The sequence below is a fragment of the Marmota flaviventris genome, chromosome X (assembly GCF_047511675.1).
Source record: "Marmota flaviventris isolate mMarFla1 chromosome X, mMarFla1.hap1, whole genome shotgun sequence".
Taxonomy (NCBI): Eukaryota; Metazoa; Chordata; class Mammalia; order Rodentia; family Sciuridae; genus Marmota; species Marmota flaviventris.
Window position 1 is genome coordinate 103,110,908 of NC_092518.1, and position 18,813 is coordinate 103,129,720.

An 18,813-nucleotide genomic window follows, 5' to 3' on the forward strand; every position below is an offset into this window, starting at 1 on the left:
TCTAAAACACAAAAAGGGCTAGGGATGTGGCTCAGTGGTAAAGCAATCTTAGGTTCAATCCCTGGTACCAAAAAATATAAATAAATAAAATAAAACTGAGTTCTGATATAGTGTCAGCAACTTTTCATTTCACCAGTTAAGGCCATTTAAAAGAATATCATTTATAATACACCTACTATTAATAATAATAGTAGGAGTAGTATCTAGCCATTAGAGTTTTTGATGTACCAGGCATTGTTCTCAGTGTTCACATGAATTTTCTGAAATTTATGTGAGTTTAATCCTCATTAAAAAAAGAAAAACTACCTTTTGGTCACTAGTCTTGTAGTCAGGATGGGGGAGGAGAGAGAATGAGAATAAAGGAAATCTAAAATTATAAAAGGGGCAGGACACCCCCACTTCCTTGGACACCCAGCTCTGGGGCCCCTACTCTGCGGAGAAGTCTATCTCTGTTCTATCCTTTAAATAATTGCCTAGGCATTTCTTGGGTGTTCAGTCTTCAACATTCCAGAGAAATGTAACTTGGCCCTGATTCTCATCACCAGGATCATCATCCTATTGTCGGTTAAAAGTCAAGAGGTGGACCTGGGTGGAACTCTCTGAAAACCTCTATGGGATCCCCAATAAAACTGGGGTGCAGGAAAGGCACATTATCCATCTCCTCTTTGAGAGGACCCACTCTCTCCCTTACAAGTATCCCCTTTCCCTTTTCCTATCTCTTTAATAAAACTCATGCCTTGTTACTCTAAAAAAAAAAAAAAAAGAAAAGAAAAACTGGGGCTGGGGTTGTGGCTCAGAGGTAGAGCGCTCACCTGACATGTGTGAGGTACTGGGTTCAATCCTCAGCACCACAAAAATATAAAATAAAGATATTGTGTCCACCTATAACTAAAAAATAAATATTAAAAAAAGAAAAACCCTAGCTGGGAATGTAGTTCAGTGATAGAGCACTTGTCTAGCATGTATGAGACCCTGCGTTCTATCCCCAGGACCATGAAGAAAAAAAGAAAGATTTTTCTGCCTATGGACAAAGCATCATTAAAGTCTCTCTTCCCAGTGCTGTCATGTCTCCTGAAGAGCCCAAACAGCTGCAGAGGCTCTTCATCAGATGGCTGAGCTTTGAAATAATTAATGAGAATCTAAGAAGCCATTTTGAGCCATGGGGAACACTCATGGACTATGTGGTAACAAGAGACCCAAACACAAAATACTCCAGGGGCTTATCACTTAAGCCACTGCAGAGAAGTGGATGTAGCCATGTGTGCTAGGCCACACAAGGTGGATGGAAGAGTTGTGGAACCAAAGAGAGCTGTCTAAAGAAAAGATTCTCAAAGAATAGGGGCCCACTTAACTGTGAAAAAGAACTTTGTGGCAGTAAAGAAGATGCAGAAGAACATCATCTATGCAAAAATGGAAGTGACTGCTCATGACTGAGTGAGTCAGCAGAAAGAAGAGGGGCTTTGCTATTTTTTTGGGGGGGGGCGGGTACCAGGGATTGAACTCAAGGGCATTCAACCACTGAGCCACATCCCCAGCCCTATTTTGTATTTTATTTAGGGACAGGGTCTCCCAGCTCAGGGCTTTGCTTTTGTAACCTTGGACAACTATGACTGTGGATAAGATTGTCATTCATAGAAACCATACTATGAATGGCCACAACTGTGAAGTGAAGAAAGCGCCGTAGAAGCAAGAGATGGTTAATGCTTCATTTAGCCATAGAAGTCAAAGTGGTTCTGGAAACTTTGGTGGTAGTCATGCAGGTGGCTTTGGTGACAATGACAATTTTGGTCATGGAGGAAACTTCAAGTGAGTATGGAGGCTTTGATGGCAGCTGTGGGGGTGGTGGATATGGTGGAAACATGGATGGCTACAATGGATTTGGTAATGATAGAAACAGTTTTGTTTGTTTATTTATTTATTTATTTTTGGTAGTGGGGATTAAACCCAGGGGTGTTTAACTACTGAGCCACATCCTCAGTCCTTTTTATTTTTTATTTTGAGATAGGTTCTTGCTATGTTGCTGAGGCTGGCTTTGAACTTGCGATCCTCCTGCTTCAGCCTCCCAAGCCTCTGGGATTGCCACTGTGCCTGGCTAGAAACAGTTTTGGAGGTGGTAGAAGCTACAAGGATCTTGGCAATTACAACAATCAATCTTCAAATCTGGGATCCATGAAAGGAGGAAACTTTGAAGGCAAAAGCTCTGGCCCCTATAATGGTGGAAGCCTATACATGGCCAAACCACAAAATAAAGGCAGCTAGAGCGGTTCCAGCAGCAGCAGTAGCAGTATCTATGCCAGTGACAGAAGGTTTTAATTACTGCCAGGAAACAAAGCTTAGCAGAAGAGGAGAGCCAGGGTGGTGACAGGGAAACTACAGGTTACAGCAGATTGGTCAATTCAACGAGACACAGTGGTGGCAGGGCTTAGCTGCTTACAAAGAAGCCATATTCTAGACAACATTCATGTGTATGGGGGAAAAAAAAAAACCTTGAGGACTGTATTTGTGACTAATTGTATGACAGGTTACTTTAGTTTTAGTTCTGTGGAAAGTATAAAGCATTCCAATGAAGTTTTTTTTTTTTTTGGTGGGGGTGGGGGGGCAGTACTCACTGAGTACAGGGTCTCACTGAGTTGCTTAGTGCTTCGCTTTTGCTAGGGCTGGCTTTGAACTTGAAATCCTCCTGCCTCAGCCTCCTGAGCCATGGAGATTACAGATGTGTGCCACCACACCCAGCACAAAAGCTTTTAATAAAGATTATTTTGGCACCCATACTGTTGATTGCTAAATATAATATTGTGATCCTGACACTGAATAAATGTATCTCTTTAAAAAAAAATTCCAGCTGGGCATTGTAGCACACACCTATAATCCCAGAAGCTGGGGAAGCTGAGGCAGGAGTTCAAAGCCAGCCTCAGAAACTTAGCGAAACTCTTGTCTCAAAATAAAAAATAAAAAGGGCTGGGGATGTAGCTCAGTGTTAAGTGCCCCTGAGTTCAATGCCTATTACCAAAACCAAAAGAAAACAACAAAAATAAAAACAAACAACAATGACAACAAAAATCCACTCCAAAATCCTATTCTTTAGGTATTATCATCATCCCCACTTTATAGACAAGTAAACTGAGAAAGATAAGTGTTAAGTAAATTGTTCCTGAGTCTGTGCTGATAACCATTCTAGTATACTCTCTCATGCTTGATTCACAAAAGACTTTTTTTCCAGTGCTGGGGATGGAACCCAGGGCCTCACACAGGCCAGGCAAGCATTCTACCATTGAGCCACATCCCCAGTCCAAAAAATGTCTTTAAAAATAGTCAATGGCACAGGGGAGGTTCTAACCTTAGAATTTGGAAATGAAAAAGTAAATGACCCTGGTTAATGATGCAGACAACTCTGGGTTTGAGTTTGGGCAATTTATTTAACACTCTTTGGGCCTTGTTTTGTTCATCTATAAAATGAAAGTACAGATACCTATCTCATGGTGCTGTTATAAGGTATAGATAATTTATCATTAAAGGTTTAATACTGTGACTGGCATATCATCAGGATGCCCAATGCATACCAGCTGAGAAATGCAACATTACTAGTCCTCCTGGCACAGCCCTGCAAGCTCATCTCCTGCTGGGACGAAGTGGGTATGGCTCCTATGACTTAGTCCTGTTATATCAAGGTCAGATGGTGGCTGTGACTGGTCTTCCTCCCCCTTCCTTCCCTCCCTCTTTATTTTCCTTTTTTATTAACAGAAGCAGCCAGAAACATGTGGGTTTTCTTCTCATTGGTTGAAACTGGTGTTGCCTTGGCAGCATTTGTAAACATTCCGGCTCTGAATCTTGGGGGAAAAGCTGCTGAGAAATTCCTTCTGAGACTTTCCCTGCTTCTGCTGCTACTGCTTCAAACAAAGATCTGTTCACTCAGGTATGGGGATTCTTAAGGGGTGGGAGATTCCATGAAAAGGATCTGCAATGATTTTTCCTTACTTATCACCCAGACCTCAAACTTGACCGTGCCCCCATTTCTTCCCACCCATCCTGCTCACCTAGCCTCTTATTAGAAAGGGAAGGGGGGGAAAAGAACTAGAAGAAGCCAGTTGGAGGGATGGTCAAGAATGATATACAGATGTGTGAGGATAAAACCTGAGCTTCTGGGCTGGGGATGTGGCTCAAGCGGTAGCGCGCTCTCCTGGCATGCGTGCGGCCCGGGTTCGATCCTCAGCACCACATACAAAACAAAGATGTTGTGTCCGCCAATAACTAAAAAATAAATATTAAAATTCTCTGTCTCTCTCTCTCCCTCTTTCACTCTCTCTTTAAAAAAAAAAAAAACAAAAACCTGAGCTTCTTTCTGAGCCCTGCTCCCCAACTGCCCCCTTCTGCGGGGGCATATGGCTTCCTGGAGAAGATCTTAAGGTGATCCTTCCATGTTTAAAGCCCCTAGCTCATTTGCTTGGTGTTGGAGATCACAGATTTGGTTTCTAATCAATCCCTTAAGAGACAATTTACTGAAAGCTAAGTCACCAAATGACCAATTCTCTCAAGGATCAAGATGCTCTAACTCACCAAAGCCTATTGAACTGAAAAAAATTACAAAACCTTTTGGGTGGTTGTCTTTAGCCACAGAATTGATGGCAAATTCCTTTGGCCAAATGGGCATGGCCCAAGGACCAAGGTAAGCCAGTTCTCCAGTGTTGAGGGCTTTCAGATCCCCTTCACACCCATCTTTTAGCCTCTGCCAGTTTTGGAATAGGCAGCGTGGAAAGATTTTATTTCCTTCAGCAAATGATCTTGTCTACCCTCCAGCTACAGTAAGAAGGAATTGGGACAGAGGTATAATGAGCTTAATGGGCTAATATCAAGGTCTAAATGAACACAGGTCAATATTATGATAGGAATATGTAAAGGCTGTTCAAATTATTTTTGGTTGATGGCCATGGGAACCAGTTTGCCTTGTACAGTATCCACCACCCCCTATGACCAACAATGATGTTAAGAAAGGCAACAAGGAGTTGCCCCTCATGAAGGAGGTTCACAGGAGAATGGGTACATTCTGGATGCCAGATGAAAATGTGAGGACAAGGCCCCACCACCCTTTCTGAATCCTGGAGAGAGAAGAGTAGTGTAGTTAATAGCACTGGCTATGGAGCCAGACAGGCTTGGTCTCCTCATTTCTACATGGTAACAAGAGTCCCTCTGTTTATGTCTCAGCATCTCTATAGGAAACTGTTGGCATATTAAAATTAGAATAATTGGTAAGGGGGATATATACAAAGATGTAACTAGAGTACAGGGAAACAAGGGAACATTTTATTTCTCCAGCGCCAGTGATAGTGGGATCCAGTGGGGGTTGATGGGAAAAAATGATTACTCTTACCAAACCAAGAGGTTGTGTGAGACACTGGCCCTAGGTGAAGCTGGAACCTTGTCCAGGAAGTCAGCCACAGGTGACCCTATAGGGGGAGAGCCATCAGGGGATATATAACTTCCACCTCATCCTCCTTCCCTCAGCTTGGTCTTGTGTGGAAACTTCTGGACACCAGAGGGCAATAGAGAGCCTATTTGTGTGATCAGCTTTCCAGGACAGTGATCAGGGAGAGATGGGAAAGGGGAGTGAGTGGATCTGGAAGGGCAAATGGGAGGTATCCAGTGGCTAATATCATAGCCCTGGGGTAACAGCTAAATGAAATGTGGCACATCAATCACCCCCACACTGGAAACTATTATTTACAGAAAAAGTAAATAGCTCCATTTGGAGAGAGACATCTGCTATCATGCAGAACTCCAATATAAGAAATTACCTGCAAGGATTTATAAGTGTGTTGAAAAGAAGTGATTTCTCAGAAGTGAAGAGACTTAAGCAGTAGTACAGAAAGAAAGAGAATCCAAGACTTGAGGAAAAAATATTCAAAGACTAAAAATGTGCCAAGATACCTCTGTGACAGATGAATGTCCATAGCCCTGATAACGCCAATAACATTCTCAAAAGATGTTGATGGCATTTGGAAAACTTTATAATTTTCTTTATAGAATAGGAGCAAATTTTTTTCTTGATGTGGTAAATATCAAATCATATGTGTTATCCTTAATAGTGTAACACCAAAAAACATGCCTACTGAATTCAGAAACAAAAGAAGATTGCTCATTATCTCCATTTCCATTTAACATTGTTTTTTTCTGGAAGTGTCAAAGCTAATACCCATAAAGATATATTTTTCAGGAAAATATATAGTAAAAATGATAATTTCTTGGAGATGGTCTAATTATATGCCTGAAAAGTCCAAGAGGGGGAAAAAAAAAAAAACAGAGTCACCAACCCGCCCTCTGCTGCCTTGACTTTTAATTGACCCCTGTTTGTGTGTGTGTGGTGCTGGAGATGGAACCCAGGGCCTTGCACAAGGTAGATAGGCAAGTGCTCTACCAGTGAGCTACACCCCCAGCTTGTGAATTCATTATCTTAAAAGAGCCTGTACCCCAGTTGCTCAGAGCAGGGATTGAGGTACTTTTAAAGAATCAATAAGAAATTATTATTTGGACTTCTAGAACTCTAAAGAAGTTAAGAATCATTTTATTACTTTTTTTTAAGTACTAGGGATTGAACATTGAACCCAGGGGTGCTTTACAACTGAGCTACACTCCCAGTCCTTTTTATTTTTTAAAATTTGAGACAGGGTCTCGTTAAGTTGCTGAGGCTGGCCTCAAACTTGTAATTCTCTTACCTCAGCCTCCCAAGGTACTGGGATTATAGGTGTGTGCCACTATGTCCAGTTCTACACATTTTGATGTAAGTCTTCATGGCTTTAAGAATGTGGAAATCCTTGATTTTCAGGAAAATTAGAACCCAGCAGCTAGGTACAAAGTCAAGAAGAGTGAGGTCTCACTCCTACCCCTAACTCCCAATATTCTTCCTAGGGACAACGGCTATTACCTGTGTCATGATTCTTCAAGAGATAGTCTATATTTACTTGAGTGCAACTTCTTTTTTTTTTAAAGAAAGAAAGAGAGAGAGAGAGAGAGAGAGAGAGAGAGAGAGAGAGAGAGAGAATTTTTTAATATTTATTTTTTAGTTTTCGGCAGACACAACATCTTTATTTTATGTGGTGCTGAGGATCAAACCCAGCGACAAGTGCATGCCAGGCGAGCGCGCTACCGCTTGAGCCACATCCCCAGCCCCAGAGAGTAACTTCTTGAGTGTCTTTATCCAGGCAAAAGAAAATGGATGCATCTGAAATACCCAAAAGTCGGAAGGTAATGTTTTTGGGTAAGGATTCTGAAACCAATGCAACAACGTCTATGATGACAGCAATGATGGAGGACACACAAGACAAGAGAAATGTGACCGAAGTAGCTCTGGCTCTGGTTGAGGATGCCATCGCTGTTGCCGTTCAGTTTGTGGAAGGTAATAATCCTGTTTGGTTGCCTGAAGAATTGTTTCATGGCAACTACCAGGCAACTAACAAATCCATGCCTTGTTTGCAGAAGCTAGAAACCCCATCAAAAACATCAAGTGGATTACTCATGGTGAATTCACAGTAGAAAAAGGCCGTAAACAAATTGAGAAGTTTGTTTTGGTAAGTTAGTTAAAAGGGCCCTTGTTTGATCAAAAGTTTGAGGTCCAGAAAACCTAGGTAATGACATCAAAGGTGACTAGATTAAGTAAGCATTGTCTCCATCTGGGTTCCAAAATCAAGGTGGGTTAGTCTTTGAAGGTAAAAAGCTTAATCATATTGCTCTGTGTTTGTATCATCTTAACTTGATATTGCCCTAGAGGGAAAAAAAAGACAACTAGCATTTCCCATTAAGCAAATTGTTCCTGCTATTGCATTCAGTGGGGGTCCAGTGGCTCCCAACTTCACTATGCTCATACTAAAAGAGTGGATGTGAGTGGATCAAGTGCATTTTTGTATGTGTGATGCTAGGGATATAACCTAGGGCTTCGCTCATTCAAAGCACACACTCCACCACTGAGCTACATCCACATCCCCAGGAACAAGTGTCTTTTTGCTACAGCTTTGGAATGTATTGCCCAGATGGTAAGATGTACATGTCCATTAGTTCCCCCTCCCCACTTGTGTCCAGCTCTGATCCCTCTATGTCTTTTCCTGGCAGATTTCAGAGGAAGATCTTGGGTTGCTTTGCTTAATTGGCAGGTACCTAAAGAAATAAGGCTTGAAATCTCTCGTTGTACTTCCACAGAGGAGAAACCATTTGAAACTGATGGAGGTGAACTCACCTATTCCTAAGACAAGTTTCCAGCTGTGTTGTTCCTCTGGCCAGGCCATTAGACTACATTCTTTGGAGCAGTTTCCTAGGCCCTAGAGAGACCCTGGTCAGGTGGTTCTGAGGAAAGGACAGGCATTTCTGGTTCTATACTCTCCCTCTGTGCTCCAGTAGCACCTCTCACTGTTCTCATCAAGAGGGGTAGAGCATGGTGAGGAGGAATGAAGTATTAGTTACTCTGGGGCCTTCCTGCTCTACAACATGTCTCCATTTGAGGTTGGGCAAAGACCTCTGTCTGTTGCAGTCAGGGCTCCTAAATCAGACTGGAGTGGGACAGAGAAAGCAGGTGAACTTTCTTTTGGAGCTCACACTGGCCATTCTGATTAAAGGCAAAGTGAGGGCTGGGGTTGTGGCTCAGTGGTAGAGCACTTGCCTAGCATATGTGAGGCACTGGGTTTGATTCTCAGCACCACAAATAAATAAAAAATAAAGTTATTTTTTAAAAAAGGGAAAGTGAGTTCTGATGATGGCCTAAAAGATATAAAGTTATCCAAACCCCTGCTCCTTTCTCACCACTTATGAGTCTGACTCCATCGGCAACTACCTTCTCCCTTTTTATTTTCCCCACTTCAGCCTCCCACCTCCTTGCTGTTTTTTAATTTCCAGGTATGTTCTTGCCCTGATCTTTGCATTCACTGTCTGCTCTGCCTGGAACTCTCTCAAGATATATTTTCATGGCTCACTGCTTTACCTCTCTTTAGATCTTTGTTAAAATGCCACGTGTTCATCAAGGCCTTTCCTGGCCACTTCACTGAGAATTGCAATCTTCTCCCTTTCTCTGATTCATTCCTCTCTCAGCACTTATCTCTACCAGAGACCATCAGATAATATGGACAATGAAGGCTGAGATCACTGCTGTCCCTGGCCCTAGCAACATCAGCTACACAGTGGATGCTCAATAAATCTGTGTTGAATATATGAGTGGATTTATTATCTCATTACCATTATTTCTTCATAGATGAAAAGCCAGGGGTCAAAATATTTGTCTCAACTACTTTGAGGCCTATTGTGAGGATAGAGTCAATTAGAAAGAAGATGACTAAAAAGCTAAAAGCTCTATATAACTCATGATAAAAAAGAACCTTGTTCCCGGCTCCACTAATACAGTGAACCTGAGAAGTGAGGTCTACTATCTAGGTGCCAGGCATTTCTTTCTTCTTCTTCTCCGTCTCCGTCTCCTTCTACTTCTCCTCCTTTTTCCTCCTCCTCCTCATCCCCCTCCTTTTTTTTTTTTTTGTATGTGGATTGAACCCAGGTGCTTAACCACTGAGCCAAATCCCCAGCCCTTTTTATTTTTTTAATTTCAAGACAGGGTCTTGCTAAATTGCTTAGGGCCTCACTAAGTTGCAGAGGCTGGCTTTGAACTTGCAATCCTTTTGCCTCAGCCTCCCATGCCACTGGGATTACAGGCATGCACCACTATGCCTGGCAGTGCCAGGCATTTCTTTTTTTAATTTAAAAAAAAAATTGATCTTTTTAGTTATACATGACAGTAGAGTGTATTTTAACATATCATACATACATGGAGTACAACTTCCCATTCTTGTGGTTGTACATGATGTGGAGTTACACTGGTCTGATTCATTCTACTTTCTTTTCCATTCCTGTCCCCCCTCGCTTCCCCCACTCTGCCCTGTCCAATCTGGTGAACCTTCCCTTCTCCCCCCACCCCACTGTAAGTCAGCATCGGCATCAGAGAGAACATTCTGGCTTGGGTTTTTGGGGACTGGCTTATTTCACTTAGCATGATAGTCTCCGGGTCCATCCATTTACCAAATGCAAGGCATTTCTTTTTTTTTTTTTAATAGACCTTTACTTTTATTTATTTATATGTGGTGCTGAGAATCGAACTCAGGGCCTCACACGTGCTAGGCAAGCACTTTACCACTGAGCTACAACCCCAGCCCCCAAATGCAAGGCATTTCTGATGGTGAGTTTTCTTAAGCTTATTGTCAGTTTCTCAGAGTTTACCACATAATAGGGGATGGTCAATTAGGTGATGATCATTTGCTAACCATTGCTATGTGCCAAGCACTCCAAGCACTTCACCATGTATTATCTCATTTAGTCCTCACAACAAACCTGTACATACGTATATCAATGACCATTTTATAGATGAGGAAATGTGAGGTATCTGCATTCCTTTCTATTTTTTAAAAAAAATATTTTTAGTTGTAGATGGACACAATACCTTTAGTTTTTTTATGTGGTATTGGGGACCGAACCCACTGCCTCATGCATGCTAGGCAAGCATTCTACCACTGAGCCACAACCCAAGCCCTGCAGTCCTTCTTATTTTGAGACAGGATCTTGCTAAGTTGCTGAGGCTGGCCTCAAACATGTGATCTTCCTGCCTCAACCTCCTGAGTTGAGTTACTGGGATTACAGCCCTGTGCCATCTCATTTACTAATTGTCTGATATATTCTTTTGTTGTTTGCTTGTTTATTTGTTTTTGTGGTGCTGGGGACCAAATCCAGGGCCTTGTACATGCCAGGCAAGTGCACTATCACTAAACTACACCCACAGCCCCCATCTAATATATTCTTTCTACCCTAATAATAAAATTATTTTTGATGACAATAGTTTTATCATCAATGAAAATCCCTAAAATGCAAATTCAAAAGATTTCAAGGTGTTGCAATGTGAATAAGAATGATTAGACCTGGTATCAGAAAGCTTGTGCATTTGTGGGGGTAGGGATAGTATACTCATATATTGCCAGTGAGCACAACGATTTATTTATTCTTTTCAGAAACATAATCTGGCAATGAGAATATACAAGTGTGTGTGTGTGTGTGACAGATATCACTAAGTTGCTGAGGCTGACCTCAAACTTGCAATCCTCCTGACTCAGACTCCTGAGTAGTTGGGATTACGAGCATGTGCTACCACTCCTAGCTTTACAAGTGGGTTCTCTTTTATTATTATTATTATTAGTTATTGATGGACCTTTATTTATTTGTTTATATGTGGTGCTGAGAATTGAACCCAGTGCCTCACACGTGCTTGGCAAGTGCTCTACCACTGAGCCACAACCCTAGCCCCACAAATGGGTTCTTTTTTTTTACATTAGTCTTTTTTTAAATTTATTTTTTAGTTTTAAGTGGACACAATATCTTTATTTTACATTTATATGGTGCTGAGGATAGAACCCAGTGCCTCAAGCATGCTAGGCAAGCACTCTACCATTGAGCCACAACCCCAGCCCCCAAGTGGGCTGTTTATTAAAAAAATAGAAAATTCCCATCATCTAATACAGTTCTTTTTATAAATAAAAATAAGACATTATTTTCAAAACCCAGTGAACAAAAAGACACAAAGTAGAAAATGAAAGCTTCCCCTCCACTGCCAGGATGCCCAGTTCTATTCTCCCAAAGGTCATTTACTATAGATAACAGTTTTGTGCATGTAATTCCAGATGCCTGTTGGTTTTGTGGGTCCAATAATAAGTAAATGACTAAGCCATCCATGGTAGAGTGACACAGTGACATACTGTTTCCTGGAAGTGAGTATATGAAGTGGTATTATATAAACATTACAAAACATAAGGATAACATACACATTCACTGGAAGTACATAAAAATCAGAGCCCTAGGGGTCTGGTGATATAGCTCAATTGGTAGAGTGCTTGCCTTGCATGCACAAGGCCCTGGGTTCAATCCCCAGCACCACCCCCCAAAAAACAAAACAAAACAAAAAACAGGGGCCTGCATAATGATAAAAATGGGAAGAGACTGGCCTAATGGGAATAGTTGAATTTAATGTCAATCTAAGGCTGCCTTAGTTCATGAAAGGGAAAAAATACACAAAGAGCCAAGCTCAGAAGAAGAACTCTTAAAATTGAAGCATCTGGTGGGGTGGAAAAAAACACTGAGCTGGCTGCTTTGATCCCTGGGTACCATCCAGGTGTCATGTTAGAATGTCTCTACTCAAGGACCCAGAATTCTCATCTGCAATGTAAGGGGCTTTGTTAGATTATCTCTAGGGACCATTCCAGTGCTATGAAGTCTGTAATTGTGTGAAAGATTAAATTTTAGAGCTAAAAACATATATTAAGTAATATAAAAAGGTTAAGGGGAAATAAGTTAAGCTTCACTGGGCTACAAGGGGTTGACTGTTGGGCTTCTTCATGAAAAGGCATGATATATCAGGAGGCTGAGGCACGAAGCAACTCAGTGAGACCCTGCCTCTAAATAAAATACAAAGTAGGGTTGGGGATGTGGCTCAGTGGTTGAGCAGCCCTGAGTTCAATCCCTGGTACCAAACAAAAAAGGATGATATATGAAAGAAGACACAGTTTCTGATCTCAAGAAATCTAGATTCCCATGGTTCTCTCTGGCCAACTAGATATGAGTTGGAAACAAACCAAAGCAGATCAGCCTACTTTTTACAAAAGAGGGCCTGAAATCTTTTTGCCATCTGCTTCCCCACATTCCTTTCCCATATCACTGGGATTGTTAGATATCCTGCTTCCTAGTTACATTTGTTCTTTGATTCAGAAGCTTCCTGTACCTCAGTAGCCCAAGGGGATTCAGTTGGAATTTTTGTTGTTGTTGTTGTTTTGTGGCCCTGGTAATGGACAGGGCCTCTTACATGCTATGCAACTGCTCTACCACTGAGCTACATCCCCAGCCTGAATTTAACTTTTGGAATATCTATTACATTCAGGTCCTGTGCTAAGAATCAGGGCTGCATTATGATTTCTATGCACTATTCTCCCATATATACACTATACTTTTTTAAATGGCATCCTGCCACATTGCCCAAACTGGTCTTGAACTCCTGGACTCAAGCAACCCTCCTGAGTCATCCTCCAGTCCAGGCTGCCCTCTTCCTTTTGTGGGATCCTTTCTCAAATTTTTAGTTTAAGACAACATCATTATAAAGATGACATCGGCCCTAAAAGTTCATTTCTTTCTTCTCACTTTATTTTTATTTATTATTTTTTGGGGTATTAGAGATTGAATTTGGGGTACTTAACCAGTAAGTCACATCCTCAGCCCCCCCTTTTTATTTTGGTACCAGGGATTGAACTCAGGGGCAGTCAATCACTGAGCCACATCCCCAGCCCTATTTTGTATTTTATTTAGAGACAGGGTCTCACTGAGTTGCTTAGCACCTCACTTTTGCTGAGGCTGACTTTGAACTCATGATCCTCTTGCCTCAGCTTCCCGAGCAGCTGGGATTACAGGTGTGTGCCACTGTGCCCGTCTAGCCCCTTTCATTTTTCATTTTGAGACAAGGTTTAAGTTGCTTAGGGCCTTGCTAAGTTGCTGAGGTTGGTCTTGAGCTGTGGTCCTCCTGCCTCAGCCTTCCGAGTCGCTGGGATTACAGGCATGCACCACTGTGCCCATTTCTTCTGATTTTAAAAGAAAAAAAGTTTTGTGGGCTTTCAATGTATTGTGGGCCCAAGATGCTATGCCCATTATGTATTATGGATAATTTAATCCTGCCATAATGTTTAATATGGATACTACAGTGAACACTGCTTCTCATCACTGGAGTACAGAGGGGAGTGTCAAATGCAATAAGAGAGGCAGAAAACAGATCCTATGAGTGTTAGATATTCTAAGGTCTTCTGTTTATTGACTCCACTAGTGCTTTGGAAAGGAGAAGCTTTTCCTATGGTGCAAACAGCATCATCCCTTTCTGAGGGATATGGATTATCCTATTGCCTGACTTCTTCTGCTCTTATTTTATAAACCATCTCTAGCTGTGATCAAGGAGCCTCATTCCTTTCTAGTCACACCTGTAGGTCTCCTGAGATGGGGCAAGCAGAACACGTGTTCTAATCACTCTTTAATTATTTTCCAATTAACCACAATTCCAATTACACACCCAAGTAAGGGTGTGGAGCAGCCTGTGGCTGTGTATATGTACACGTACACTTCAGAGGGTGTGCCCCTCCAGTCTAAAGCCCAATTTCAAGTGATATGTGCATTATTTTTTTTATTTCATTTCAGCTTCACCTTTTCACACCCCCACTGTGGAGATAACTGAGAGTTGATTCTAGTTTGACTCCCAATAAAAAAAAATGCAAGGACTCCGGAACAGGGCTGCAACCCTGACTGTTATGCACTGCTTTTATCAAAAGTGCTTGAGTAGAAGTCTGCCTTTCTTTGTCTGTGAGCTTTCTTTTTTCTATGAAGCAGACTTGGGAGTACCAAAGCCGCTGGGTGCACCACACAGAGTTTATAAAGAAGGAAGAGCTAAGTCACACCTTCCGCTATATCTACTGCGTGCGTTGGAGCATCCCAACAGCTCAGGTACCCATGCCGCGAGTCAGTGCCACTGCCTACTTCACCATCAAGATCAACAAAAGCAAACCTCCGGTAAGCTCTTCCTTTGATGCTCTGTTCCCCACAGTGAAGCTTCAAGGAGAATGGAGATGTCTTTAGTCAAATTTATCAATGATGCCCTCTTTGCAAAATTTAATTATCATATTTCTGTCCTCATCTTACTTGGCCCATCTGCAGCACTTGTCCTACCTGATTATTCCCTCCTCCATGAAACTTCCCACTTGGTTTCTAGAAGAATACACTCTTCTGGTTTTCATCCTGCTTCACTGACCATACATTCTCTATCAGTCTCCATTGCTATCTCTGCCTCACACCAACTTCTACATGTAATGTGTTCCAAAACTCAAGTCTTAAATCCCTTTCCTTTACTCACTTCCATAGTTATCTCGATCAGTCTTGAAAAATGTCACCAAGAGCTTGTGGTTCCCAAATTTACAGCTCAAGTCCAGATCTCTCCCACTTGGAGGTATAATAAATATTTCATTTATTGTGTTTAAAATTAAACTTTCAATTTTCCATTCCAAATCTGAGCTACATACAGTCTTCCTTGTCTCAGCTGATAGCCAAATTCTTGGTGTCATCCTTGACCCTTTCTTTTCTCTCACACTCCTCAACCAATCCATTAAGAAATCCAGCTGACTCTACCTTCAAAAACATACCCAGCGCCCCACAATTTCATACCAGTCCATTTGTACCACCCTCTTCCAAGACACCATCCTCTTGCACCAAGATTATTTCAACAGCTTCCAAACCAGTCTCTCTGCTTCTGTCCTTGCCATCAATGTGCCTCTTTTCTATATAGCAATCAGCCAGTGAACCTCATCAAGTGAATTTCTGTCACTCCTCTGTTTAAAACTTTCCAAAAGTGCTTTTCCAATTCTAAAGCACATACAAAGTACTTGGTAATATGGAGATTCTGATTCAGCAGGTCAGGGGTAAAACTTGGGATTCTGCATCACTAACAAGTCTCCAGGCAGTGCTCACACTGCAGGTCCAGAGACTTATATTTGCATATCAAATGGCTACAAGGCCTTGTGTGATCTGGTCCCTTGTTTTATCTGCTTTCCCACTACCCCTTCCACTAACTTACTCTGTTCCAACCCCTCTGATCTTGCTGCTTCTCAAGTAAGCCAGGTATAGTCCTGCCTCATGGACTCTGCACTTGCTGTGCCATTTGACTAGAATACTCTCCTCTACCTACATGCATTGTGTAGTTGTCTACCCCCTCACCTTCTCTCCTGCACTTTCTTTCTGTTCCATCCCATCCCCCATGCTTTTTCTTCATTACATTTTATTACCTTCAAATATTCTGTATCATCAATTATTTTGTTCTTGTCTGTTCCACTAGAATGTAAGTTCTATAAGGGCAGGGATGTTTGTCTTGCTGAAAAACAAGACCTGGCCCAAAAAAAAAAAAAATATTGAAGGAATGACTGCTTGTAGCCACTAGGTAGACCACAAATAGCATGTTGACTTGAGAGTTGGTGTGAAAGGAGCCAAAATAACACCCATGATTCCAGGAGAAAGGGCCTCAGAGGAGCAGGGCTGGTACCAAGCATAATGCCTGGAACATAACAGACATGAAAAATGTTATTTTCCCTTTGTCTTCCCATCCTTTCTCAAAAGTTGCCTGAGCTCTGATCTGACTTTAAGGCTTTATATATGGATCATATCATCAGTGAGCCAACTATGTCCCCTACTCATTCTATTCCAGAACACATGTATCTTCAGCTGAAGTAATCTAAAGAGGTACAATAGATGGAGAGTTCAATTCTGGTCATATATCCCTCCATCAGTTGTCTTGCTCTGAAAGTCAGAGATTTTGAAGTAAGGCTGGTTGAAATGATCCAGACCATACTGGAGACAACATATAGATAGTCTTGGGAAGAAGGCTCTTGCTCAATATTCCAGGCATCATTCTGGAGGTCAGATTGGGAGGGGAACATTGAGACATTATGACTTATATTTCATTATGTTTTCAAACCTTGTTCATTTATATTATTTCCATCTGATGTCATTCTTCAGAGGTAGAGATTGTCAGCTGAGTAAACTGAAGCATATAAAGAAAGTAAATGAACTCCTCAGGTTCCTATTAATAAACAGCATAATCCTCTGACAACCTGTCTCCAATTTTGTGGCAATTCTTAAGATATTTTTTGCCAAAAAGATCTTTTTTTCAGATAGATTTGAAGTGACAAAGAACTACCACTTAGAGGTTCCCACTTTATAATTAGGACGAATTCTGGAAATTCAAGAGTATCTAGAGAAGAGTAGGGAGGGAATTAAGAGTTGGTATGTTCAGTCTATACTGACAGTTGTCCTTCTTTCTCTTAGGATACACCCATTGATGTCTCTTATATTTTTGAGGGCCATTCATTAGTTCTAAGGTAATGAACATTTGGAGACATATTTTGAAAGGGTGGGGAAAAGGTCATTATACTCCAGGAATCCAGAAGACCCACAGCCAGATAATTCACGTAATAGTCATTTATCTTCTTTGGACCTACCCTATTAGAATGAACTAAAACTAGAATTCTGCCATTGGTCTAGAACATCTTTTCCTTAGTGTCTGGTTTTGCAATAATTAGAAACTTGAGGGGCTGGGGATATAGCTCATTTGGTAGAGTGCTTGCCTAGAATTCACAAAGCCCTGGGTTCAATCTCCAGCACCACCAAAAAAATAATAATAATAATTAGAAACTTGAGGATTATTTGCTGGAATAGGGTGGGTAAAAAAGCCGGTCATGTCTATTGTTTCTATAAGAAACTTCAAAATTACATGGAGTTATATCATGTATTAAATAATCCCTTTATCTGTATAGTAGCTGTCTTAAAGATCTTTACATGTAAGCTCATTAATCCTTTTGTTGATTGGGTCCAAAAAACAGTAACGAATAGAGAGAACCCTGCCACCCTCTCTACTTACTCTCTCCCTGGCAAAAAAATGGCTTATTGCTCACTAGGAATATAACAGTAAATCCCTGGTTCAATTTTTTTTTAATTTTAAAAGCATTTGGTGTTTGTTTTTCTTCCTCTGTAGACCAGGAATGGCTCACTTTCGAGAAGAATGGCCAAGGGACATTATTGAGGCCAAAAATCTTTTAATGGAGTCAATCACCTTCTAAATTCAATTGTCTGAATCTTACAGAATGTTTTAGCATTGTTTAATGCCGCAGTCTGGCTGGGCACAATCAGGAGCCACTTGTCAAAAGAAACTAACTTTATTTTTAGAACCACACACGCCAAACAAAACAGCCTCTCAGGAAAAACCCTCAGAGCCTCAACTGCCACCACCGGCTTTCCACAAGCCTCTCTCTCCCACACAAGCTTCTCTCTACCTCCCACAATCCTCCTGCTCTTGAGGCTGATTGGCTGGGTCACGTGGGCGGAGCCAAAAAAGTCCCCTAATGAGCAGCTCCGTGGTCTGAAAGGGCAGGGAAACAGCCCAATGAGCATCACCGCAGAGGAGCCAATCAGCTAGATGTTGCTGGGGCCGAGGAGCCAATCAGCTAGATGTTGCTGGGGCCGCTGTGAGCCAATCATCAGCCGGCAGCTGGAAGTTTGCTGGCAGCTGGAAGTTTGCTGGGGCCCCTTCGGCTGTGGCTCTCAACATCTCCCCCTCTCTGTTTAAACAACAAGCATGTGGCTTAGGGACCGTGCCTGCCTTAGGTTGTCCAATAGTACATATGGTCCTTAGGTTGGTACCATTGCAATTGGATCTTACCCGTCACTGACTACCGGTCCAGTATACAGCCACGCCTGTGGAGAGGTCTTTGTACCAGAGGGGGGGTGAGGTTCTTTGCCTCACCTCTGTTGGCCCCCAAATTTTAGCTGGACGATCATGACAAGCAGAAGGGAGGAAGATACACCAAGCCAATTGATGGCTCCTTTTGGAAAAATTGTACCACCAATGACATCATCAGCAAAAATACCCCAACACTACCACAAGTCGCTGCACCAACAGATAGTTCACAATGCATACAGGTGAGCTCACAATGTGTTCAGGCAAGTTCTGCAAGCAGTTCAGTGATGGCTATTGTAGAAGCTGTAGATTGGTTTTATCTTTGACTTCACCAGCACTGGGATGAAGATAGGAATTCTGGCAATAATGGCTAAAGAAAAAATTATGTAACATTCCAGAAGGCACTAAAAGAAAACAATTTTCTTAACCATTTACATTATCTTTAAGAGAATTATTAAATATAATGAAAAGGAAAGGTGAAAGTAAACAAACAGATCTGTTAA

At 41.6% G+C, this 18,813-nt stretch overlaps 1 protein-coding gene, 1 non-coding gene and 1 pseudogene across 2 annotated transcripts; all 3 read left to right on the forward strand.

Moving 5' to 3' along the window:
- Nucleotides 1-1,064: 1,064 nt before the first annotated feature.
- On the forward strand, nt 1,065-2,313 carry LOC114089869 (heterogeneous nuclear ribonucleoprotein A1-like; annotated as a pseudogene).
- A 4,890-nt stretch (nt 2,314-7,203) lies between these two features.
- On the forward strand, nt 7,204-17,693 carry Akap14 (A-kinase anchoring protein 14). Its single transcript, XM_027931843.1, has 5 exons — nt 7,204-7,387; nt 7,468-7,559; nt 14,419-14,601; nt 16,903-16,955; nt 17,609-17,693. Exons 1-5 carry the CDS (start codon nt 7,204-7,206, stop codon nt 17,691-17,693), a joined length of 597 nt encoding a protein of 198 aa, XP_027787644.1.
- On the forward strand, nt 11,871-11,943 carry Trnaa-ugc (transfer RNA alanine (anticodon UGC)). The gene has a single exon. It is a non-coding gene; the product is annotated as a tRNA-Ala (tRNA).
- Nucleotides 17,694-18,813: the final 1,120 nt, after the last annotated feature.

What these genes read in the sequence shown, in the direction of transcription:
- Akap14 (XM_027931843.1), top strand. Translation starts at nt 7,204, where the DNA reads ATGGATGCATCTGAAATACCCAAAAGTCGGAAGGTAATGTTTTTGGGT. An exon ending in TGCCGTTCAGTTTGTGGAAG is followed by an intron (nt 7,388 to 7,467) that starts GTAATAATCCTG and finishes CCTTGTTTGCAG; the next exon opens with AAGCTAGAAACCCCATCAAA. An exon ending in AAATTGAGAAGTTTGTTTTG is followed by an intron (nt 7,560 to 14,418) that starts GTAAGTTAGTTA and finishes TTTTCTATGAAG; the next exon opens with CAGACTTGGGAGTACCAAAG.